The 26,741-nt window shown below is 37.5% G+C and overlaps 1 protein-coding gene across 3 annotated transcripts in view; it reads left to right on the top strand.

The window, feature by feature from the left end:
* Window positions 1-26,741, top strand: part of FSTL4 (follistatin like 4) — a 419,610-nt gene that overhangs the window by 379,844 nt on the left and 13,025 nt on the right. For all 3 annotated transcript variants that reach the window (XM_088134769.1, XM_088134770.1, XM_088134768.1), the window contains 3 exons: window positions 20,925-21,086; window positions 23,057-23,191; window positions 26,609-26,635. In XM_088134769.1, the coding sequence (XP_087990895.1) occupies window positions 20,925-21,086; window positions 23,057-23,191; window positions 26,609-26,635 (324 nt within the window). The remainder of the gene's footprint in view (window positions 1-20,924; window positions 21,087-23,056; window positions 23,192-26,608; window positions 26,636-26,741) is intronic.

Raw genomic sequence — 26,741 nt, 5'->3', positions numbered from 1 at the left:
AATGGCATACAGAAGACTGTGACTTGAAATGTAACAAGAGTAAGTGGTAGAACAGCATGAATTCATAAATTAAATGAATAAAATAAAAATGAATAAAGGGAAAAGTTGTATTAGATCTGAATGAAGGTGACCTGATCCTCCAGAGTGACCTGGATGAATCCATGCATGGAGTATGAAGATCTAGAATTAATTATGAATGGATTGGCTAAGATAAATATCAAGAAGCATGAACTAATGTCATCCAGATAGTTGTAGGTGTATGGAAGTAGTAATTTTTACATTGGTAATAATTGTGAAACAACTGAGATGGTGCTCCTGTGAATGATGATAATGAAATAATTAAAGTTGAGGAAATGGGGAAAAACGTGGCATGTTCTAAAGAATGTAATCCAAAGGAAAAAAATCTGACTAGTGATAGGAATGGGTGGGTGGGAACAAGATGAGACCATTATGATGTCCTTTCTTCAACAAAAGACACTAGAGTCAGAATTAGGCTTTTCTGCTATTTGCTTTACCACAGTTTCCAGAATTAACTCCAGTCTGCTAAAATGATAGCATATGCAGGCAGGCCAATGTATCTGAGTAACAATACGTAATCCCAAATGTGTTTGAGCAGTAACAATGAAAGTCCAATGCACCATAGAGAGAGTACAGAAGATTGACCCATTCAGAGACTTAAGAAAGAATGAGAATGGGGGCTGGTGAGTGTCTGCTTAAAAAAAGCTCTGTTTTGAATAAGTAGTAGGTCTGGCCATGCACACACATGGCAAAGGAATGAATACAAATCTTAAACTGTGATTGATTCACACTTATGTTTATGAAAAAAGACTGAGAGAATTAGTGTAGGCTATAAAGGTGATGAGACTTCCGAATGTGGTACAGCTCATTTTGGCATAGCCCATTTGATACAATGGATGGAATAAAAGAAAGGAAGTGAAAGAAAGCGGATGTCAGGTTCAGCCCAAAGAACTCCCTGAGACAGCGCAGATACAGTTCTGTTGCGTTTATTAGCTTCCACCTCAAGACAGAATCTCTCCAGACTGAATCTAACTTCTCAAGCCAGCAAGCCACAACACCGTGAATTCCTTAGGGTGGTGCCAGTCTCATCTTTGTAAACTTCCCACGCTCCTGTTGAGGGCTAAGGGAATGCTTATCTCCTCGAGCGCGGCCTTCATCCAACCATTCCTTCACAGCGGGTCTCTGGGCTTCTGCCCCAAACTCCTAGACTAAATTCAGGGGTAATTATCTACACTAGGCAACAGTAGGTTCCATAAACAATTTGTCATGTTATATTAAAATGAGAAATATCCAAGTAGTTAATAATCAGAACGTACCAAGTTATCTTAAAATAGAGTCACAACAACTCCAATAAGACAGGAGCTCTGAAACTGTGGTACCATGATCTTCTAAGGTTTCAAATAAGATTGACCTTTCTCTTCACCTGGATATGACAAATTCAGGAATCTGCCCTAGGTAATATAATTTACCTAAAGTTAAATTGAAACCTTGAGAAGGGCAATGGTTTGGAATGTAAGACTGACAGAACAAATCTTCCATATAAAGAATTCCTTTGAGATGGATGACATTCTTGATAATAAAATGTTAGAAAATTTGGTTGCGGTTTTTGTAGAGAAGTGAATACATAAAGAGAAATAACTTGGTAACCCTCCTGAGTGTGTATGGTGAAAGAATGAGTACTTAAACAGCGGGGGGGGTGTTCCTGTATTTAACTGTCTTTTTAAAAATATTATTGAGATAGCAGATAATTATATAATTAAAGCAATTTTAAGAGCTCTATTAGTTAAGAGGCATCAGCTGTAATCCTAAACTCACAGGCCATGCTTCTACTTAGAACTGGTTTGATGTACTATAATTTTGTGCCCAGAGTCCTATTAAACTGAATATGTATATGTTCACATTAAAATGTGGGACAACTTTTCATCCATAAATCATAATTATGCACATTAAGTTCTATTAAAAGGGAATCATTAAAGAAATCTTCATTAGGTGCTTAAGTCCTAGTATTTTCAATACAATTAGAATTAAGCCAAAACCTCACATTTCTCCTGCTCTGCCTGAACAAGCTGGCTGGCTGGAAAACCCAGAGCACAGTCCTGTCAGGTTTGGGAGGAGGAAGATGTAGAGGACTTACTTTCTTCCCTCTCAGGATCTTTGTCCTCAAACTTTGTCCAGTTCTTGATCCTGGAAGTTCATGTTCTGATTCTTGGTATTTACCCATCAGTCATACTTTGATCTTCTCCTGGTCTTTGGCCCATGATTGTTTTTCCATGTGCCTGTGCATTCAGATAGACTCTATGTACTTGAATAGACTAAGTATTCATTATACAGTTTATCATACATCCCATGAAGCTCATTATCCATCATAATCATTAGAAAAGAGAATGTGCTGGGCAATCCTGAAGAGAGGTTATATTCAGTTCAAATATGGATTATTTCTGGTTCAGTGGGATCTTGGTTTCTGTATGTGCAATGTTAACTTTCCAACAGTCAGAACTATGGCTTTATAGATGAAAAGGAAAGTGAGTTCTCTGAAACTTCTTATCAAAAGAAACCATTATAGTATACTCTCAGTTTCCTGGACCTCAGTTTAGCAGAATTCTGTTATGGTGGGTAATATCTGTTCAACGTTTTATGCATGCATAAAATCCTACTTGCCATTTTATATATCTGTAAAATTCCATTTGCTATTTAACTGAGTACTGGCTAGTTAATCTGAAGGCTTACTGTACCAATATTCTTCTTCATTTGCCTTCTAATGTGCCCAAACAACCACAAAGTGCTAGCAAATATATCCAGTGAGTGCGCATCATTTTTGACAGAATGTTGTAGGCTGTAGAAGGTATTTGTCTTATACTGCTTGGAGGGTTTCTCTGTTTCCTCTTGAGATTTCCTCCTAAAGTGGCTTGTTCCAGCTCTTAATGTGCTTCACTACATTCCACATCTCTCCTTTTTTCACTTCAGTGATAACATATTCTGGCAACAAGTTATTGGGGAAACAGATCAAAGTGTAATGGGTAAGAAAAAGCTGTTCCACCTACAAAAGCCAGTGCCTCGCAGTACAAGACAAATTCTTCTGGGATCTCTTGTAATTTATGTTTTAGCAATTATAGGATAAGGGCTCAGATGTTTCTCTGGGATGAAAGGGAGTGGGATAAATAGCCAAGTAAAATGCTAAACAAGGAGATAAGCTTCTCCAACTAAGTGGACTAGGATAGTTTACATAAAAATTCATGTGACTATTAAAATATCATCTTAAACATATTACAATACATGTTACTTTTAAAAAGAGAATTAGGATTCGGACAATGAATCTCAGCTTTTTTCTATGTTTATAAATTGCATCATGCAAACTGGCATTTTGCAGAAGAACCCAAAGCATCAGCCCTGTTGACATTAGGAAAGCTGGCAAAACCTGCCCGTTCTGGAAACCCTTTGGGGGATTGTGGTATGTTAGGTCTCCTCCTTGCAGCAGGCAAAATAGATACAATTTGTAGAAGAAATGACAATATTTTAAATTAGAATAGCAATCCATTTATCTCAGTATTGTCTGCAGGGACTGGTGGTGGTTCTCCACGTTTTCAGACCAGAATGTTTTACATTCTGTATCCTGATCATTGTGATTCTCAAATGGTGATACCAAAGGCTAACAATGGCCATTAACCAAATGGCCATTCTTTCTCTTTTGACACTAGATCTTTAAACTCCATAATTCAAGGAAATTCTCTTCTGTCACAGAATCTTATACACAAATACAAAAACTACCTTGGGGGTGTCTATCTTGCTCTAGGTATCTAATAGTGGTCATCCTATACATGACAACTGACCAGTCCCATATAATTCAATGTCTCTTATTCCCAAATCATGGAGTATAAGATTACAGCATCAGTCGTTTAGCGTATGTGACTGTGTTTCATGAACTATATGTCCAGGCAGATCTCTTTCTTCGTTGAAACTTGGTTGAAAGAGTGGTGCGTGGATCCTTTCCACCACACTTCTTGGAATTAGTATCCAAGATACTAATGGTAAATCTCTTCTCCATTAACTCCAGTTGAAGAAATCTCTATCTGTCACCTGGAGTTTTAGCCAATATCTTCTACCTAACAAAGAAAGTTGGTCCAGCAACCATATTTCTATTATGATTAAGAGGCAGTGTAATAGAATGGACATATCATATAGCACAATTGTTTCATAAATCATAAAACCTTCATTTTTTAGAAGACAGAATGTATCATCCTAAGGTCATTTCCCAGAGTGATCTTAGATACATGGAAAGTGGCACAATAAGTGCATTTCCAAGGTTGTTCCATCAATATCAGAATACCTAAATCATGAGGGAGAAATCCCATGTACAGGAAGACTGTTTTGCTGGGGCATTGTGGTCTCTATCTGTTTGACCCAAGGATAATGACATCGCCAGAAAGAAAAGGCACATATTGCAAATACTCTGCAGTATAACACTGAAAGGATATAAGTGTTTTGGAAACTGAGCATGAAATGAAATGCAGGAAATCTTGCTTAACGTGAGTTTAGCCAGTACCATTCTGTAAATAGTAAAACTGAATTCGGCTGTCTCTCATAGTATTTCTGTCAGAGGGAATGGGTTTAGTTCCAAGTGCTCAGCTTGCCTGCCTGCTTAACCGAAGTCAGAAAGAAAAGTAACATTCCTTTCCTCTTACAGATTATGTGATCGTATCACACTAGAGATTTGTATTTTAAACATCATGTTTAGTGAAAGAAAAACCATTTATCTTTTCTAACAGAATGTTTTTTCTTGGTAAAGAGTCTCATAAAACAGCAATCAGCTATGAAAATGGATAGTTTGCAAACCAAAGGCTCCTTAATGCAAGGAATCATTTTCTTTGGTCGCTGCACTTTACAATAAACTGACATAAATCATCATATTTACCATGAAAATGGTTGCCATTGGCTCCTCAATCCAATTTCACAGATTCTCTAGGAGTGTTTTCTAGTAATAGGTATCTATTTTGAACACTATAATATATGACAATCTAGCATTTAGAATAGCAGTAAGGTGAAAAACACTTTCCATTTTTTCCCTCCTTAAAAAATCAAAACGTTAAAGGCAAATGATTGATCTGTCAATATAAATAAGGTAGAAAAATTATTTAGTTGGCTCTAAAGCTGAGTCAGCTGTATTTGTCTTATTCATTCCTTCTGGATGGCCACTCTTTAGTCTTCCTGAAGCATGCTCTAACACAATCCTTCAGCCTTGTGTACTGTACTATCTATATACTAGTGTTAATAATATACTAATTTATTTTATGTTGTGCCTTCAAGTCACCCTGATTCCTGGTGACTGCCTGGGCAAGTCCATGCAGTTTTTTTGGCAAAATTTTCAGAAGTGGTTTGCCATTGCCACCTCCTTCCTACAGTTGAGACAGAGTAACTGGCTCAAGGTCACCCAGCTGGCTTTGTGGCTAAGACAGGACTAGAATTCACAGTCTCTTGGTTTCTAGCCTGGGGCCTTTAACCATTACACCAAATTGGCTCTCCAGTAGATACAGATACAGATACTGATACTAATGCAAAATAGTTCTTGTATTGCCCTTAACTACAAGTGCATACCAGATAACAATATAAATATTTTGCTACACGTATCACAACTCTTCAAGTCCTCAGGCTTATAGAGCAAAAATGATAGCCCCAACACTTGTAATAAGGAAAAACATAAGGCTTTTCACTAGTTACAAACTGGTGGGGAGAGAGAAAAAGTCCCCATCAACATCTCAGCTGGCTGACTATGAAGGTGGGGGAAAGGGGAGGGAACCCCCAAAAACTACATGGGAGGAAAATGAACATTCCCTATTCAGAGCATGTTTTGTACAGCAGCTCTAACTATTATTCATTTATTTTATTTTAACCAATATTATACCATTTCGTATGTCTAAGACATTTCAGAGCAATGTCCAACATTAATTCCTCATGAAATATTGATTTGTGTGGTACATTTATTGGAGTTTTGGTGATTTTGAAAGTACCACATGTGACTGCTGAAATCAGAAAAATAAGCTATTTAATATAAGGCTGGAAGAACTTCACTTAATGGCTGTGCTTTGTATTATTTACTACATTCTTTGAAATATATTGGGCTTCAGTCATTTGTGATTACCCTAGCTACAACTGGTCTTGGAGGGAAGGTATTGAGTTGATAGCTCAAAGAGCTAAATAAGGAGAGGTCAGTTAGTGACCCTTGCTTGTCAGATATAGCAGGCCCAGGTGTAATGAAAACCAAATCAAGAGAAAGCCTTACTAGCAAGAAAACCCTGCTAGGTGCAGTAAGGTTCTGGTAGCTGTGAAACACTGAAAGCCATCCTATAATATTATAATGAGCACACTGATAAAGCTCTTCAACAAAGCAACCTTGATGAGATAACTTTATGATTCCATCAATGGTTGTTGTTAATTTGTTTGTACAGTATACAAATAATGACAGCTGTGTTGGGAAAACATGAACAAAATCTAAAACCCATGTTGGATAATGTCTTTATTGTAACCAATCAAAAAGGCACAAAACAGTGCAGGTAGTCCTCACTTAACAACCATTCGTTCAGCGACCATTCAAAGTTACGATGGCACTGAACAAATAGCAATTACAACTGGTCCTTGAAGTTACAGCCGTTGCAGTGTCCCTGCGGTCACATGATCAACATTTGGGCATTTGGCAGCCTGCCCACATTTATGACTGCAGTGTACACTTCAATGCTCCCCACCCACCTATCTCCCTATCTCCATATCTGCCAAAAAGGCAGACATGGCGTGGAAAATAGGTGGGGGAGAGTTGAGGCAGAGGCGAGCGTGGCAGGACAGGAGAAGCATGAGGTCCTTGTCTAACGATGGTGCGGTCCTTGCCTAATGACTGCAATTGGGACTACTGGAACTGCCATCATTAAGCAGTGCGGTCACGTGATGTTTTGCCTAACAACCGCTTCACTTAGTGATGGAAATTCTAGTCCCAATTAGGGTCGTTAAGCAAGGACTACCTGTACTGTTGTTAGTTTCCAGGAACTCTTAATGCAAAATTTAAGAAAAAGAAGGGAAGTAGAAGAAGCATAAGCATCTACAACTCAAACCAGGTGGTTGGGCCAAGTTATTCCTAACATTCAGGTACAAACAATACTGCCTCTTGTTCGTGCCAATTAAGTTTTAAATTAAGTTTTAAATGCAAACCTGCACAAGGTTAGTCTGATAAACTGTCTGGTATGTGTTGTGTAGAAGCAAAAATGGCCAACCAAATTGTACTAGTCATAAGCCAATAAGACCAGCACCTAAAATTGCCTAGCCATACCATTGATGGGGTCTTAATGCTTGCTTTGGAACAGTCCTTTCCAAAACAGTATGGGCAATTCAGAATGCCAAATTCTCAGGAGAGATTTGATGGAGAAAATGTTGGAAGGAACTTTAAATCTTGGATCATCTTCCAAAAGGCTTATATCCTCAGTGTTGCCTGCTCCTCTGGCCTTATAGAAATGTCCCCAAATTTGGGATGTTTGTATTTATTCACAATATATTCATTGTTCATTTTACCTCTTTTCCTTAATAAATTCATTTAAAACTTTTCAGAGTTTACGAATAGAGATTAACATATTTATATGTGGGAGGCAGTTCTAATGTTTTCAAGATAACGTCCTCTGCTCTGTGTTCATCAAAACTCACTAAATATGCAGGCATGTACAAATTCAAATCCATTAAATTCATATTAAATTTCATATTCAAAATGACATACAGATTTCAGATACCTTGAAAGATGCAAAGCGTAGGATAAAGTTAGTTCCAAAATAAGCATCACCTTAAAGAACGTCATAAAATATTAAACCTGTGTTCATCTAAATAACTCCCAACCAAGTGGTGCATTTAACATCTGTTCTCACATGACTGATGGTTTTCTTTAAAATTGCAGAGACAAGCAATGTTAAAATTTCCTGAAATTATATTGCAATTACATAAGGGAAGCTTGCATAGAGCATGTATGTATAAATTGGGTACTTGTAGCCTCGAATTGTATTGCCTCAGTTGGGGTTAAGCTGTGATAGTAGCAAATCTATTCTCTGTGAGACAAGTGATTAACTGTAGAGAGTAAGGAAGATAACCTTGACAGAAATATGAAAGAACCATTACATAGGCAAAGGGCTGAAACATTTTTAGAGTCCAGAGCAATGAGATAATATTCAGGTGCCTCCCTGATTCACTGAAGTATAAGTGCCGGGGGCAGAGAGGTACAGCAGAAACTTGCAAGATTCTGTTCTCATAGCCTTATCTCAGTAAAGGGTAGTTCTAGGCTTCCTGTGGAGTTGATTTCCTGGTCTGGTCTATCTAGTGGGGCTGACATTAATGAATATACAGTAGTATGTGAATGTATGGTTGGAATAATGAAAAAGTATGTAAAGCAAATTTGATTCTTACCCCCTAGGCAAGAGTTGGGCAGTTTGACATCAGGATCTAAAGGGTAAAGTCCGGCACCAATAAACAATACAAAATATGATGTTCACCCCCTGGTGCCTAGTTCTTGTTCATGTTCCCCTTCGCACCAATGTACTGTAGATACAATATCAACTTCATTTATTATTAGTACTGTTGTTGCTATTATTATATCATAATTAACATGTTTTTGCATGTTTCTTGCATGATTGTTGGGCATAGGAAAGATACTTTAGTGTTTATATAAACAGTCAGAAAAAGGATATTCCAGTTCACCATGAATTCCCAATTCTTCATCTTAAGATCCTGTAAATATGATTGCCTACAATTTATTTTTAATCAAAAATGCTTTTATAATCATTAATTCCAAGTTATTACAAAGTCATTGTAAGCATCACTTTGTCATGAACTATCTACACTAGATAATAAAAATCAAATATTTTTTAAAAGGATAAATGAAAGCGGGATAAGGAAAGTGGGACAGTGCTTTCTTGGAAGATGAAATTAAAACCCTGCTAATTTGAATGAACTTGACAAGTTCATTTTTACCAAATAGGAATTACAGTGGAACCTGGGTTCATGAACTTAATTCGTTCGGCGACTCTGGTCGCGGCCCGAATTGGTTGCGACCCGAAGCAAATTTTCCCATAAGGTTCAATGTAATTACTGTTAATCCGTTCTGGCGTGGAGGACAGGGAGGCGGCTATTGCTTGGAGGGAGAGTCCCCCTCCCTACGACCACGTGTCAGGGGCGGAAAATGGCCGGGCCCCACATGTCAGGGGCGGAAAATGGCCACGGACCACGTGTCAGGGGTAGAAAAATGGCCGCAGACCACGTGTCACAGGCGGGAAAATGGCCGCGGACTGTGTCACAGGAGGGAAAATGGCCACGGATCCTGTTCGTGACCCGATCCAGTGTTTGCGAACGGAGGCAAAATTTTGCGACCGGAGCTGTTCGTGACCCGAATTGGTCGTGAACAGAAGTGTTCGTGACCCGAGGCACCACTGTATATAAACTTCTGTTGTATTTACAACACACATTTACCTCTCAGTAGCAAATGTTATCTTAGTGGGTTACAGTAAAAGTAACTCAATCTATCATCTATCCATCCATCCATCACTGTAAAAGTATAAGACTGAATATATGTTAAACTTGAAGATTTTTGGTCTGCAAAAATCTAGATGACCAATACAAGGCAGGAAAGAGATACAGAATATTTCAACTCTTTGCTACCTTCTACTGGTTTTCTTTACTACAAGCTTTGTGTGTTAGAGAAAAATGTTACAGAGAGAAATAGAGAATACATATAGAAATGGATATACATTTTCACGCAGACTAACCCCCAAATTTATAAAACAATATGAAAATAGGATGAAAATAACATGAACTTGATAGGCTCTCAAAATGGTAAAAAATAGAATAAACAGATTTGTCCATCCTTAAATTACTCATCAAAACAGGGAATGGAGATCATTTCATCCAATCTGCTGCCCAGTGAAGGAATACCCATTACATCATCCGTGGCAGATGGATGTTTAAACTCAAGGCAGTCTGTTCCATTGTTGAACAGCTGTTACCATTAGGAAATTTATCTTGATCTCCAACTGAAATCCACTTCCTTGTCATTTAAGTCTAATGTTTGTCTCCTGACACAGCTCTGCACAATCATGCCCAGTCTTTTTCATGATAGCACTTCAAGCACTCAACGAAAGCTATCAGGTCTTTTCTTCTCCAGACTAAATATACCCAGTGTCTACATTTTTCCTTCTAGGCCCCTTGTCATCTTAGTTGCTCTGTGGACATGCTACAGTTTGTCAATGTCCTTTCTAAAGTGCAATGCCCCAGTACTGGATGCAATATTCTAGGTGTGACTTGACCAACACAGAAGAGAGAAGAACAGGGCCTTCTCTTAATTTTGACTCTATACTTCTGCTGATCAGCCTGGGAATGCATTTGCTTCCTTTCTAGGCACATCACTTTTGGCTGATGTTCCCTTTCTACTCCACCAAAAAACATACAATCTTTTTGCATGTACTGCTGCCCTGGATGTTTCAACCTTCTTATGCTCATGCATTTGATTTTTCTTACTCAAATATTAAGTAAGTACAATTTAAGTAATTACAATTATTGTAATTGCCTGTGTTGAAATTCATCTTGATGGTTTCTGACCATTGTTTATTTATTTATTTGTATATCAAATTTGTCACCGCCCATCTCATTGAAGAACGACTCTGGGCAGTTTACAGAGGAGATAAAATCAATTTAAATACAATATAAAAACAATCTTACAAATAATAAATAAATTCCAAGAATGATGGGATTGGCGAAGAACTCAGGGAGTGACATCAGGGTGCCAGCCATCCCCAGGATTGATTAAAACTCTTATCACCCCATGCAAGCTGGCAAAGCCAGGTCTTAAGTCCTTTCTGGAAAACTGGGAGGGTAAGGGCCTGCCGCACCTCCGGGGGGAGAATATGGTCCTGAATCCTGAATGCTATCCTCTAAAGCAGTGTTTCTCAACCTCAGCAACTTTAAGATATGTGGATTTCAGCTCCCAAAATTCCCCAGCAGCATGGGGAATTCTGGAAATTGAAGTCCATACTTCTTCAAGTTGCTGAGGTTGAGAAGCACTGCTGCAAACTGTTTTCCATACCCCCTCCATCTTTGTGTCATCTGCAGATTTGATGATCATTTTATCTACTCTTCATTCAAGTTGAACAGCACAGGGCTTAGAGACTTTTGCTATACCACTCCACAATTTCTTCCAACCTGGTGCAGAGCCATTGACATATACTCACTGATATCACTGATGAACTAGTACAGCTCACAGCAACACTAAAAATGTACCGCTCTTAAAGCTCCAATATCATTCAAAAGATCTGTAGACTCAGGGCTCAAATATATAAATGAATATATTTTATTCTAACAATTAATAACCTGAAGAAATTAATTTGGTTGTAAAGCAATTATAAATATACTGCATTTGTTCTGTATTAATTAATGTGTCGCAACTTCTTCTGAGTATGTTGCAATCCGTATATAATTTTGTAATTGTAATAGCATTGTCTATATTAACAAAATCCTGGAAGAGTTTATCCAATTCTTTTTATAGAGATCTTCCATAAAACAGTTGATTTAATTTTTATGCTATTAGAAGATGTAATATCTGCTGAAATTAATTACTCGTCGGGTACAGTAGGAATCATTCCTGAGCATAATGCTATTAATATGTTGGATTCTATTCATGTTAATTTACCAAGTAGTCAAGACTCCTTCCTTCAGAAAAACTGTTTAACTAATCTGGCATGTATCCCTTCAGACAGCCCTTGATTATTGGCTTGGCAAGTTCAGTATGCGTACTGTCCGCCTTGTTAGAAAATCTTTTGAACATATGAAGTATTCTTTAATGAATGACAAAATGTATCTTAGCTGTGCAGTTGCACCCGATAATTTTATGGATAAAATAAATTCAAATGTCCAATAGGTTGAACTACTCTTGTGATCAGCTCTCAATTCTGATTTTCTCTTTCTGTATGTGTCTGTGGTCATTTCACTTCAAGTTACAGCTGAACTGGGTTTTGCTCTCTGAAATCAAAAGGACCAGAAACTTCATTATCATTTCCAGTTCAGTTTGCAGGATGAAACCATCTTGTCGAACTGACTTGAGAAACATTTTAGGAATCATTCTGAGAGAAAAGAATGCATTCTACAACTCTGAGAATTTCTAGCCAGCATGGCTAATCAGGATCTTTAAATCATGTTTAAATATCAACTAAGTTATTTTAGAATACCTGTGCCATTTAAATTAAGTTTCTGCTGTTTGTGGTTTTGCTGTGTTTGTCCATCAGATCGCCTTTTCTCTTCAGAGGCTGCCCTTTAATCAGAGCACAGCAGAGTTAGAATTTTGCCCACTTTCCAAGTGGAGGTTCATTAGGGTATACAAATCAGACTATCCCACTTCCCCAAAATCTACCTGGCTCCAACTAAAATGCTATTCCAGCAGTGTATTGAAGCATTGCTATTCAGTTGAATTTTGGCTTAGTAGTCTACCTCACCTCTCTGACAATGGGATTTTTGCAGTTCTGATCTGGATTTTATTGATGTCTTGTTGGGTTTTTATATTTGGTGTGTTTACATTGTTGTGAAATATAGCTGTTAGTATACAAGATGTGATATAAATATGGATATTAAAGGTTTACACAAAATCGGGTATAAAATGTTTCCACTCTGACATTTAAAGGAATAGGCCATTGTTTAATTTTGAGGGTTTGTCACATTTTGACTTAGCTTAATTAGAAAGTTCTAGTTAGAGTATTCTGCTAACCAGACATTCCCACTGGAAAGCGAGGAGGAGGGAATTTTTATTTTGTCTCTTTTACTGCTGTTGCTTCCTGACAAAATGTTCCTGAAAGTTGGGAAGATCCTTTGGGACTGTGAGGTATGTAGCACAGGGGAGTGCTTGGAGAAGGGAGAGCTGAGCAAAATTGTCTCTCCCTCTTTTTCCATCTACTTGAGGCTGCCCTTGAAGACTATCTAGAAATTACAACTGGTCCAGAATGCAGTGGTACATATAGTTTTTGACATTCCATGGTTTGCCCACGTTACACTGCTTCTGTGGTAGCTTCACTGGCTTCCAGTTTCTTTCCAGGTGCAATTCAAGGTGCTGGTTATCACCTTTAAAAGCCCTGTATGCTACAGTGCAGGTTACTTGCAGGACCCCCTCACTCTGAGGGTATCTGCCCATTCCACTAAGTCTGACAAGGTGGACGAACTCCAGGTCTCTTCCCCTAAATATTGCCATCTTGCAGGACCTAGGCAGCACACCTTCTCAGTGGTGGTCCCTGCCCTTTGGAACATCCTTCCCCATCAGATCTGGCAGGCCCCTACCCTCTTGGCCTGGTGGGCTTTTCCCACAAGCCTTGGGGTAATTGAGGCTGGAGCCCTATGAAGCTCTAAAGTTGTTTTTGTTTTTCAGATGAGTGGGGATCTGTTGTATTTGGGGGTGCCAGGAGGGTTCTTTTTGGTTGCTTTTTATGTTTTTTTATTGATTTTATTGTTTTATTACTTATGCAGGGTCATACTGCATAAGATGGGTGGCTATACAAACCTTTTAAATAAATAAATAAATAAATAACCCTAGCCCAACACTTTGGGAAATATTATGCCATGATAAATTTGAAAGCTTTCAAAAAGCCATAAAAATCTTTTGTTTTTCATGAGTTTAGCCAGCTCTTCAAATTTACTGAAATGCACATTGTGTAAAATTCAAGATGGTGAATAACATTTTCACAGTGCTTGTCAACAGAAGGAAAACTTATTTTTTATTTTAATACAAAATGCAAAGGCAGTATATTTTAGCAGCAGCTATAATCTTACATAGCCCTAGCTGATCAATAAATGTGTACTTTCTGAAATGGGATCTTGCACCAACCTTGTAGCCCTTTAGAGACAAATGAATTAACATGATGGCTTTTATTTGACTTTCTCCCATTTCACACAAGCTTTTGATCTTCTCAGAAATGCACTGCAAGAAGGAAAACAACACATTTTTCAACAGATTCCTTCAGGACAGATATAATTCTACTGATGCTAATAGGGTTAATTTGTGTGTATGATCAAAGCTTAAGCTCAGATTGTATATGTGTCTCATATATATTTAGCTGACTGATTCCACAGAGCAGAGGGCCTGTATTTTTTCCACTTTTTCTTTAAAAAATAAACTAAAACTCTGTAGTGCTGGTTGTTTTTACCAGAAGATTGGTGAGGAGGAATTGGATAGTGGCATGTACCTCTTTCTCTTAAATGCATGGTATGTATTCTTATGCAATGCTTGAGTACGTAATACAGGAGTAAGCATTTGTTTTAGTCGCTAAAGGATTACAGATGGGTTAAATTGGCTTTGCCCTGTTCTGTGTAGAGTAGGATGAACTTTCTCATCATCAGTCTAAAAACCTTGGGAAACAGATACTCCTTAACTTTGAAATGGTCTCATTGCCACTTGACATAAACCTTAACTCCTTAACCTTGATTTTTGGCAGAACTAGAAAAGGCGTTTCAAGCACAAGATAAGATAAGCTTGTCCTTGGCAAACTCCAGTGAAATGAGACCATTGAAAACAGGTGTGAGTGATGATGGTTCAGAGCCTATATAAGCTATTCACAACTTCAATGCAGACATAACCGGGAGGGTGCTGCATGTTTGATGGATTTGAAGAGTCAACCCAGTATAATCTCTTTGGGGTTCCCTGACTGGCAGAAGAAGTGTTCGCGTTTCCTTTTTCTTGTTGTATTCTTGAATATTCTTCAGTTGCTATCTCATATTATGTGATTATGTTCATTTCTTATATTGCCTTGGAAGGAACCTTAAGTACTCATGCTCATATTGTGTGGTCATTGCTGCCAGATCCAAAAGAACCTGTGACTCGATCCCTGCTGGGCTGGGATCAGAGCAATGCAAGCGTCTCTTGAATATAAAAACATATGAAGAGATCTGCTGGATCTGATTAAAAATCTCTTTTGTTTGACATTCTGTTCCCAACTGTGGGGACGCATGCAGAACACGAGTTTTAGCATTCTTATGAACTCCAGCAACTATCATGAGACAGTGTCATGTGATACTAGAGGATCCTGGAGGAAACTAGAGTCCACTAGAGTTGGGCGGCCAATAAATTTAAATAATAAATAAATAAATAATACTAATTCTTTATAAATTTTCTAAACCCTAAGTTTCCTAAATTGGAGGATATCACAACCTATATTGCCAAGTTAATCACTGTGGGAAGGAGCACCTCCATTGATCTTGAGTTTCTTACCATTTAGCTTAATTGGATGAGCTGGGGTTCAGATATAAAAAGATGGGGAAAAAATCTGTCCACATTCTCCACCCTGGGAATATTTGTGTATACTTATTTCATGCATTTCCTTACTTGATTTTCTCCTAAGCTCAGAAAAAAAACCCCAAAATGTAAAGCAGTGATTGGCAAAAGATGTCCACGGGTTCTAGGCTATCTGCATCACTAAGTGTCTGCCATGTTTTAAAGAAACTAAAATAGCTGTGTATAAGAACAGGCTTCTACCCAGTTATATAAAATGAGAACTAGGAATGCCAAGGAATACATAAAAGTAAGTTGAATGGACTGGGTACAGGATACTTAAGAAATGTCTGTAATAATAATAATAAAAAAAACAGGGTCAATAATAAAAAAAAGAGGTAGAGTCAAGAATGTATGGGTGCTGAATGAAAGTGGACTGAATACAGAAAGGAGTGATTAGTACAGAAGACAGTATTAGTACAGAAGAAGTATACCGAAGTGGTTTGGTTCTATAGGGAACCAGAACTATAGAGAATTAGGATTGAGTTGCAAAATTAGTTAATAAAGGAAGCGTGAAAGGTCTAAGGAGGTAGAGGAAGATAGAAACTGTCTTCTGGCTGGATGGAATTGATGAAATCCTCAAGAAACAAAAGGAAATTTTTAAAGCAACCAAAGCAAGGATGGTTTGCAAGGGTAGCAAGATACGGAGAGGTTTAATGAATTGGGTTGTTATACATACGTTTAGTTTTATTTCCCTTTCTTTTATTATCCCACACAATGAATTCCTTTGGCTTGCTCATTTTTTCTTCCCTTCCAAGCTCTGCATAATGTTGCTTATGCCAAAGAAAATAGTATGATAGCCAAACTCTTGGTACAATCTGAAATATATCATGGAGTAATTTAAGCTTTGCTATTGAAGTCTCCAATGACAGTTACTATGAGAGATTTAAACATTTAAGGTAAAGCCACTGTGATAGGCTACCTCAGGGCTTCATGGTTGCTAAGATAATTATGGATTCTAACCCTAATCAGGCATAATTGAAAATAAAATATAGTCATTACTTTTTAAAGAAATGGCAAACCTCCAGATATGGATGGCTTCTGGACAGAATATTATAAAGTTATATGACAGTATATTAAAGAGTTCTTAAGTAATTATATTTATCTGAATCAATCTACTTCTACAGAAATTAGATTATAGATTATATTTAAGCATTAGCTATATTATGCTAAATACAGTATACCAACTTCTCACTAGTTTTTTTGTATAAGAGCACAGATATTAGGCAAAACAAGAATATTCAAGTCTGAATAGAAAAACATGTAATATCATGTAATTAATCTATTTGCAGATAATACGCTTATGTGTCTGAGGGATCGAAATAGAGATATATCTCTGACAGTTTGAATTACATATATTTCATTCAGTGGCAGATTTAGAAGTTTAACTTTAGTAAATCATCTGCTATGTTAATTAATACTGAGAAAGATTCACAGAAAGAGCTTTGATAAGTTATGGGACTTTACATCAGTCCAGGTAGATTTATATATCTAGGAGTACTTATCACAAAGGACCTGCATTAAAACACTGATCCCGTTCTCTGCAAAATAGAAACAGAACTAGAGTCCCAGAAACAACTTTTGTGATAATTTCCTGCCATTTAACAGCAATTAAAATGACTTCTTCCAAAAAGCTGTTCTTTTTTCAAACATTCCTCATTCTGATGTCTTCTACTTAGGTTTGTATAGGGCAAAGAATTATTTCCCCATTTTTCTATCATTATAAAACATCTAGAATCAGGCAAGCATGGTATATATCTATTTCATTTAATAGCAAGAGAATGTCATTGATGTTATATGAAACTTCTGTATTGAGCACAAAGGTTATTGATAACGTTTTTGCTAATAGATTTCCTTTGTTTACACAAATTTCATTTTAGATAGAAATACTGAATATATATTTAATTGGTTATACTTCTCTCAAAGATTATATGTGGAAAGTAGGGGTGGGTAGATTCTTTAATAAGTATTCCAATTTTTTTAAAAATCCTCTTGGCTTTGTTTCAGGTTACTTTTTAGTTTAACTATTTAACAAACTATTATTATTAATCTGGGATTGGGAAGGGGAGTTCTTCTGCATAATCTTTCCGCTAAACAAACAAAACTATGAGCTGTATACCAGGAATGAGCAAACACCTTTTTCACCCTTTTGCTTTATATGTTTGTTCCATCTCTGGATATGAAATACATGGTCCCAAATGTGACATCTCCAGACCAGGCAAAGATGAAATTTTCAGTCTGATTTTTTTTTTTCCTATTGGGAAAAGCCTGGTATTTTAAGGAGTAAAAAGGGTGCCTTCACAGAAGTTCAAGATACTGTTTTGGACTTTAAACCTATCCCAGTGGGGGGGAAATGGCCTGAAATTTTAGAGTTTGGTGTTTTTAAAAAGAGCTATGGGTATCTTTCTCCTTAAACTTTCCTTACTCCAAACATTAAAAAAAAAAAAAAAAAACCTGGCATGAAAAATTCAGACTGCCCATTCTGGGGCTATGGGGCCACAAACAGGATGGTGTGTAATTGCACGTGGCCCATGATATGTCACACCTGCTGTTCACATTCTGTAGGATTTGCCCTGGACTTGATGTTCCCAGCTGATCAGGCAAGAAGTCTGGAATTAGAAGGGCAGCAGTATCTGGGACTCCATTGCCATGGTCAGTTCAGTTCTCATTGAGGTTCAGAAGCTGCCATTCTTTTATGAAGCAGTCTTGGATACATTGCGTTGATTCCTACCAAAGACTCATGAATGTAACAGTCCTTCAATACTTTTGGAGAATTTCCAGTTGACAGAGCTGATATCTTGGGCTCACTCTGAAACATTGAGCTTGAATGGGCCATAGATATTGTTAACCCCAAGAGTCCATCCTCATGTTGTACAGCATAACTTGCTCCATGGTTTATGTAGGATTTAACTGCAATAAGATAAATAGAATAAAACAAGACTGAACAAGATTTGTTCAAGTCTTAGACTGAGTATGAGTCAAAGCAGATGATTCTGCAGCTTCTCACCAGCAAGCAAGATTGAAATAGACAAAGAGGGACACCAGAATATACAAACTTCTGAATTATTGTAGAAAACCAAAAAAAAAAAAAGTTTTGAAAGAATTCCAACAACTGCTGTGTATGAAATCTGAGTTCTGCGTATATTGCAATCAGTGGTCAGATTCCTGCTCCTCTTTCTCCTGCCCAGTCTGTGTAAGCAGCTAAAGGAAAGTCTTTCTGGGGTGGGGTGGCCTGTTTCCATCTGTTTCATATTTTGGCAATGGATGATCTGATATCAGGCTATTTTCATTTCACCATGTAAGAACTAGGTCCCACAATAAACCCAAGTGGAAGATACTTAATGTATCAGGCCAACTCTGTGGCAGTGTATGGTGGCCATTACTGCATCTTTGAGTTGCTATCCAGTAGAGTTGTTTGGATTGGTAAAATATTTATTAATAACTAAATCCTGGAAGGGTTGTATTAGAATCATAGATTTGTTGTGAACAATTTGCAGTATGATGCTAATTTTTTTTTTCCATAACCATTTTGACCTTGATGACCCCATTAGAATATTTCCTATGGATATATCCAGAACATTTTCTGGTCTGGTTACCTGATACTGATTTCAGTTAATTCAGCCTGAGGAAGTACATAAGGTGTTGAAGTATTAATAGTTACTTCTATTAGAAATATTAATCTTCATCCATTTCAGCTAATTAAAAGATGTATAGCTTGGGGATGTTCCTAGATCCAGGTTTTTCATTAGAAATCCCAGTGACCTCAAAAGCAGTTATTTTTCCAGTTTTGGCACAGAGATGTCAAAATGATGCCAGCAGAGATTCATGCTTTGCCAATTGTATTAATATGGTATGTTATACACAGGACAGCTCTTGAAGAAAATTTGGAAGAAATGCCAAACTGGTTAATGTTACACCAAATAGAAAATGCCTAGATTTAAAGGAAATTGAGGGCTAATTCAAAATGCTTGTGCTTACATTGAATTCCTAAACAGTTTGGACCCTGCATACTTTCCTGTCATTGAAAATGGCTTGTTATGTTTTGTGTATTTGTAATCACAAATGAAGGGAATTACAGAAAGGCTAGTTGGAAAGGTAAACAAGAAAGAAGAAATCTGCAAATCAGAATAGACCCAGGACTTGAGAATGGCTCACTGTAAAGAATCATGGATAGAGCTTGGCACAAGTCAGAAGTAATGGATTTTCACCCAAAAGTACTGTGATTCCTTGGAACTAGGGGTGAGATTAAGTGGCTTCCCAAATTTCACAGCTGCATTTGATGGCCAAAGAAGAGCCATTTGTTCAACTCTTTGTGGCAGCAAATTTTGCTCTCTGGTTTGAAGGGACATCTTTCGCAGTGGGGCAGTAGGATCCTTCCTTCCTTCCTTCCTTCCTTCCTTCCTTCCTTCCTTCCTTCCTTCCTTCCTTCCTTCCTTCCTTCCTTCCTTCCTTCCTTCCTTCCTTCCTTCCTTCCTTCCTTCCTTCCTTCCTTCCTTCCCTTTTGCTCTATGCATAGGCACAGTCACTGTGAATTAACATTTTTTCCCCGGAAGGCCTCAGAATGATTCCCCCTCTGAAATAAACAGAATAGGTGGGTTGATGAGAGGGAGGATCTAGGGCTATCAGATTTGAGTTGCATAAATATGGGCAACTATTAGATGGTTTCTATGTGGTCATTAATCGTTGACAAGGACTTGATGGTGTATTATCAAAAAAATCAGATGGTAGACAAAATAGTACAAAAACTCAAATTCTTTGCTGCCATCTAGTGGCCAGTCAGATTTTTGAAGCCTAGATATCGTATGTCTATTCATTAAATATTCATGTGTTTCATGGTTGATAGTGTCTCATACTGGACTGTAACCAGCAACAAAATTTAGGATCTTCTAATGCTTTGGCAGATAGCTTGTTTTTATTTTTCATTCTTGAAGGAGGATTATATTACAATACATTTGCTGAACAATAATAGCATTTGCTTCGCAGTTTCGAATATCAGAACTCAAGATGGTCTAATTCCATCTGGCAAGGGGTAGGTTCTTTTCAAGTCTTTGAGATAAGACATAATTAGATTTGTATTAAGTGTTCTGCACAGAAAAGAATTATTTTTTAAATACCGGCATCAGAATTTAATAAAATCCAATCTACTGTATATAGTATATCAACTGAGTCTGTCTTTGCATTGATTATTGGCTTGTTTTTATGACAAAGGCATCTGCAGCTCTTGCAATCAAAAGCACAAGACTGGTGAAAGGAGGCCTTTTCATCTGTCTAGCCAGTAATTTCACTCAAAATCAGAGAGAGAGAGAGATCAGGACCCCATATATTTATTTACTCAGCTAATAGAAAAGCAGTGTGGCCCATGTGTGTGCAAGTTTGAGCAGATAAATCACAGGAAAAGAAGAGCTTCCAGCCCAGTGCTTACATTCTCACCCACCACTGCCTGGGTTAGAAGCAACCTGTCCCTTGGAAGAAACATGCAATTGCACAGGACACCTAGGTTGGCTCTGAATACAGTATTTGACGGTCTAAGAGCTCAACAGCTGTTTTTACAACAGCTTAATTTAAAGTCACCAACTCCTTTTTCTTCTTCCCATAGTGCCACCAGTGATTCGTGTCTATCCTGAAAGCCAGGCACAAGAACCAGGAATATCAGCGAGCCTCAAATGTCATGCGGAGGGCATTCCAAATCCCAAAATGTCCTGGCTAAAAAATGGCATGGCTATCGCACCAAAATTATCCAAGCAGCTCCTTTTTTTAGGTAAGGATAAAAAATGTTGCTTTTATGTATCATTGGCCAGAGTCAAATGGACTTTATTTTTACTAATTCCTTTACTAATGTGTGATTTTATTTCATCCAGACATGACTTTGCCTTTGTGCTATTTGTATAACTTATATTTAGATCTATATTGGTTGGGATGTTAATTTTCTGCACCTCTTTCTTAAATGGTTCTACAGATATTATACATTTCTCTTTTGCTAGAGAATTAAGACAGTGTTCGATTCTTTTTATCCATTATCAATCGGGTGATCCTTTTGCTGACCATTAAATATTAGCAGAGTCAGTAGAGCTATGAGCAATCTGCTTAAGAACAGTAGATGTCTCTACTGGTGGAAGCACCTAGCTGACCTTTTCAGAAGTTAAGGATTTTACTTGGATGGGAAACCTCCAGGAAATACCTGGGATGTAAGCCACACTGGGAAACTGAAAAAAAAAAAATCTGGAAGAATGTAATAGCAAACCACTTGCCTAATGGTACCAAGAAAACTGCATGGACATACCCAGGAGATCAAGCCCAACTGAAAGAAGAGGTTACCTTCATAAGCAGTTGGAAACCAGCGATTTGAAGGAAGAAAGATATGACAAAGCCTTAGGATACTACATTCCAATGTGACTTTTGCTTTGGGTGATTGTGGACAAGCATACTTACCACATTAGATTTTTTTTTGTTATATTGTTGTAAGTTTTGTTTTGTTTTGTTTCACTTAGCTGTACACCACCCAGAAACCTACAGGATTGGGGTGATTTACAAATACAGTGGTACCTCGGGTTACGAACGCCTCTGTTAACGAACTTTTCAGGTTACGACCAGCTCCGGCCGCAAAAATTTACCTCGATTTGCGAACTCCGCCTCGGGGTATGAGCAGGATACGTGGCCATTTCCCCTCCCATGACACGGTCCGTGGCCATTTTCCGCCCCTAACACGTGGTCCGCGGCCATTTTTCTGCCCCTGACACGTGGTCCGCGGCCATTTTTCCGCCCCTGACACGTGGTCCGCAGCCATTTTCTGCCCCTGACACGTGGTCCGCGGCCATTTTCTGCCCCTGACACGTGGTCATAGGGAGGGGGACTCTTTTTCCAAGCAATAGCCGCCTCCCTGTCCTCCACGCCAGAACGGATTAACGATAATTACATTGAACCTTATGGGGAAATTTCCTTTGGGTTGCGACCAATTCAGGTTGCGGCCAGAGTCACGGAACGAATTAAGTTCATAAACCGAGGTTCCACTGTATTGTAAAATAAAGAAACCAAAGAATGAATGATGGGAGGAGGATTTTCCTTTGCCAGGGCTGCTATTAGAGTAGAGCATAGTGCTTACTATCAGGCTGTCCGAGAGCCGCACTATCCTGTAGCAATTTTACTCTCCTGAATACTTTCCAACAGTGTCTGTTCACTGCGTAGTTGGGGAACTGCCAGGGAGTACAAGGATGGAAGTGTAGTATCTGCAACAGGCCTCCATGGTTTGCATGTGGCTTGAGGGCCAAAAATTGCCAGTAAAGGGGAAAAATAAAATATGAAGTGTTTTTCAATCAAATTCCACAGTTCTTCTATAACTGTCATTTTTATATATCACATACTCATAATGCCAGCATATCTGTAAAAATGCAATCTTCAGAAAAAGTATTCCTAGAAGTTCAGAAATGTTATCTGTAGGAATATATTTATCAGTTGTCTTTTCCTTATTCTGACAAAAGATGTCAGCGTGGACAGTTTTTATGATTTTAAGGTCACCCACCTGCAGGATATCCAGAATTCTTCTTGGGTAGGCCATCTCGCCTCAAAAAATATTGGACAGGAGAATCATTCTGAGGGTGACCAGTACTCCCTTGATTTCAACAGAGCTCTCCAACAAATTAATGTGCATAGGAGAACAGCCTGAAAATTCCTTATGTTCTGAAACTTCTTGCAGTTACAACTCCTTATGCATTTATTTTTGTGGTGCTGCAGCAAATGGAAGCGAACTCCACATCAGCAGTGTTCGATATGAAGATACAGGGGCCTATACTTGCATTGCTAAAAATGAAGTGGGGGTAGATGAGGACATTTCATCTCTCTTCATTGAAGACTCAGCAAGAAAAACCCGTAAGTTTAATTTATATATCTACTTTCTAATTATTTATCCTCTTTTACTGGACTTGAGTGATTGGAACCACTGGATTTTGCCTGCATAAAGGATCATATATTGAGGTCTAATTTCAGAATGACTAGTTCCCATTGATCACAAGAAACAAGAATTATTTATAAGGTTGAAGAAAACTTAATTTCCTACCTGTAGATTTTTAACATATAGAAATTTCTATATTTTTCATTAGTAATCTTCTAAAAATTCCAGTTGTCCTTAAACATAATGCTTTTAAATTCATTTCTGAAATCATATATGGAACATGAAGAAAGCAATCTTGGGAAACCCTCCCCAAGGACCAATTAAAAATGGATTAATCCAGCAGATTACCTTTGGAGATCTTTCCAAGCTGATTCTTTCTATAGCATGGTTTTTTGCCAAAATGCTTCAGAATTATAAGAGTTGTAATTCCAAACTCTTTAGGTATCAGGGTGAAGAATTTTGCATTAAATTAAATTAAATTTAAATTAATTTAATTTAATTTAATTAATTAAACCTGATAATAACAATTAACAGCAGCAGAATTGCACTAGGCTCAATTGCCTTCCCAGCAGCCTTTGCTCTTTTCAGCCTGTGGCTATGAGGCCCACTGCCTCCCTTCACATTCGCTGACTGAACCACAGTTCATGATGTGGAGAGTTGCCCCATTCAGGTTGGAAAGACCATAAGTTGTAGTGAAAGACCATAAGTTGTAGTGAAACCTCTAGTTCATAATTATTTATCCTAGGTTATAAATTCTCTGCAAGACTATGTTCTAGAACATGAAACTATGAGATTCAGTTTGCATGGCAGGAAAGAATAGTTCCGGCGACTTCTTTTAAGGCTAAAGAATTAAGATTTCTTTACTCAGATTAGCACTCATTTTCTATAAATAAAACTAACAATGGCCTTTGAAGCTGTCGGTCCTATTTTGATTGTTGTTACCTTCATCATCATGCAAATTGCTAGGTGGCACTGCCTGTGACGAATTCCTTAAAGGCCAATTTACACATAACTTTTTTAAAAGATGAACCTGTAAGATATGTTACAGATAAGTGTAAAAATGTATGGCATTAATTCAGATGCATATATCACAACAAAATCAACATGAGAGAATTGGGACTGAATATATCTGCCTAAATAATTTGCTTTCAGTGACAAACAGAAGGTTGCCATCTTATGTTAGGTGGCAGAATAGCCCTAAGCTCCACAGCTGTAATAGTAAATAAATATTAATAAATAGAAGGGTTGATGGTACCCTACCTAACAGGAATTATTTTCGTGGTCTGTCCAGAAAATATCTTTTTAATAAAAATAAAACTAAGACCATAAGAGTGTTCATCAGTGAGCATTAATAGGAGAAAAGACTAATTTCCTTACTATATTTTTATTAATTGCCAAAAATGACATTGATTTACAGCTAGCTTTCATATGACTGCAGCTTTCATGCAATTATAAACCATAAAGTGCTATTACTTTGCAAAAGGAAAAACATGTGCTCGTGAAGAACTTCATATATACTGTATATACATACTACATCCCCATTATGATATTATTCACTTTTGGAGTACAATAACAAAGAATTAAAGGCATAAGATGAGAGAAAGCAAACAAAGCATAGCTAAAACAAGTTTATACCAACATCATTCTCTATACCTCTCCCTCCCTCTCTATTCTTGCAAACTATCCTTGCTCCCACCATATCCATACACTGTTTTGTTTATTGTCTTTCGTACTTTACATTTCTCACTTCTCTCTTTTTCAGGATCTCATCAGCTCTATCCAACTATATTTCTCAATGTTCCCCTTCCACTCAACCCATTCGCTCTTCTTTTATATATTCCAATTTGATCCTGTTCTTTCTTTCTGTATATGACCAAAACATCTCAACGTACTTCTTTTATACTGGTCATTTACTTTTATATTTACAGTCATTTAGCACCCACTTATGTTTAATCTTAGTTCTTCTGTTTTACCAAAGACATTTCTTAATACCCCACTCCTATTGCATACAGCTTACTTTTCTGTAACTCCCAACATTCACAACTTTCATTTGCCTATATCAAAGAGGACAGAAACATGCTTGTTCTTACACAGTCATTTTCTTTCTACATTTACGCCTTGCAACAGACCACATTCTGTCTTTCACCCTTCTACCAGTATTTGCATAACTTCAAATTTCTCCATCTATTTTCCCATCTTTAGTAAACATTCTACCCAGATGCACAAATTCATCTACTTGCTGTAGTTTTAGCTAGTTGCTTGTTTGTTTAATTATAGAATTTATATGGCTACCCAACTCTAACACTGCAACTCTCGGCAGCTTACAATAATAGTAGTAGTAGTAGCAGTAGTAATAATAATAATAATAATAATGCATTCTGAATATAAAAGTAAACATGCTTTACATATAATTTGCAATCATTCATTGCATTTTCTCTGTTGAACATACGTAACTAGCCTGGTATTCAATACATTAATTTTCAGATCTACATGTCTGATATAATATAATATACACACATATATTCTCATCTCCAACCATTTGCTTCTAACATATCCATAAGCATGCTTTATGTGCTTATCCATAAATACATTAAACAAACAAGAGGATATCACATATCTTGACTTACTCCTTGTTCGGTGTTGAATTATTTGCATTCAATTTGCTCCCATGCATGTTTTATTTTCACCATATACCACTCTTATCACATTCAGCAACCATTTGCACAAAATAGTCCATCATTCATGTCTAGACTTTTATCATATTCTTTCTCTAAATCAACAACACAAATAAACTTTCTTTCTCATAGCCTTTGTGTGTATCAGAGGCTACCTTCTACTTGCATATATTGTTAGGAAGAGGCCAACAGTACATGGGCTGTAAGGTAGCCTCTAGATTAGAGATTCTAGCTTACATGGAATAGTGTGATTATGCTTGGAGGAAAACAGAGCTTTGATTATGCTTGTGGCATGCTGGCCAACATGTACCCAAACTAACCAGGATTATTCTTAATGTTAGCAGGGAATTTTGCATATGGCCTAGATATGACTGTGGTTGGTACGCCTGCACTATGTGATTAAAATGAGTTGTCTCAAGCATTACAACCTTTATGCAGGCAAAAATCCAAGATACTTTGGTGAATGTTAATTTCCTATGTACAAATACTTGGATTGGGAGGGAAGGGGGGGGGCCTGGAATTCTAACAGAGAAATTCAAAATTGCTGAGGTTCCTTCCAATAACCTCATTTCTCTGAAAGAATGCAATCACTTATTACAGAAATTGCTACTGTGTAAGAAAAGAGCAAAAGAGTATTAACGTCGTTTAACTGCTACAATGAAATGTTGACATTGTTTTTTGTCTCCATTTTCTGGCTCTCCCATTTCTCTGATGCTGCAGTTGCAAACATACTGTGGCGAGAGGAAGGTACTGCAGTAACATTGTCTTGTTGTAGTGATAATGTGCTTGTCTGCTTTAATAAATCCATAATAAACCATTCTCCACTGATTTTCCACTAATGTTAGCCATGTTG

This window comes from Python bivittatus, unplaced genomic scaffold (genome assembly GCF_059951505.1).
Source record: "Python bivittatus isolate LINGU-HERP-01145 unplaced genomic scaffold, Pbiv_v1 ctg000080_np1212, whole genome shotgun sequence".
Classification (NCBI taxonomy): Eukaryota; Metazoa; Chordata; class Lepidosauria; order Squamata; family Pythonidae; genus Python; species Python bivittatus.
Note: the sequence above shows the minus strand (reverse complement) of the source record. Positions and strands in the feature narration are given on the sequence as shown.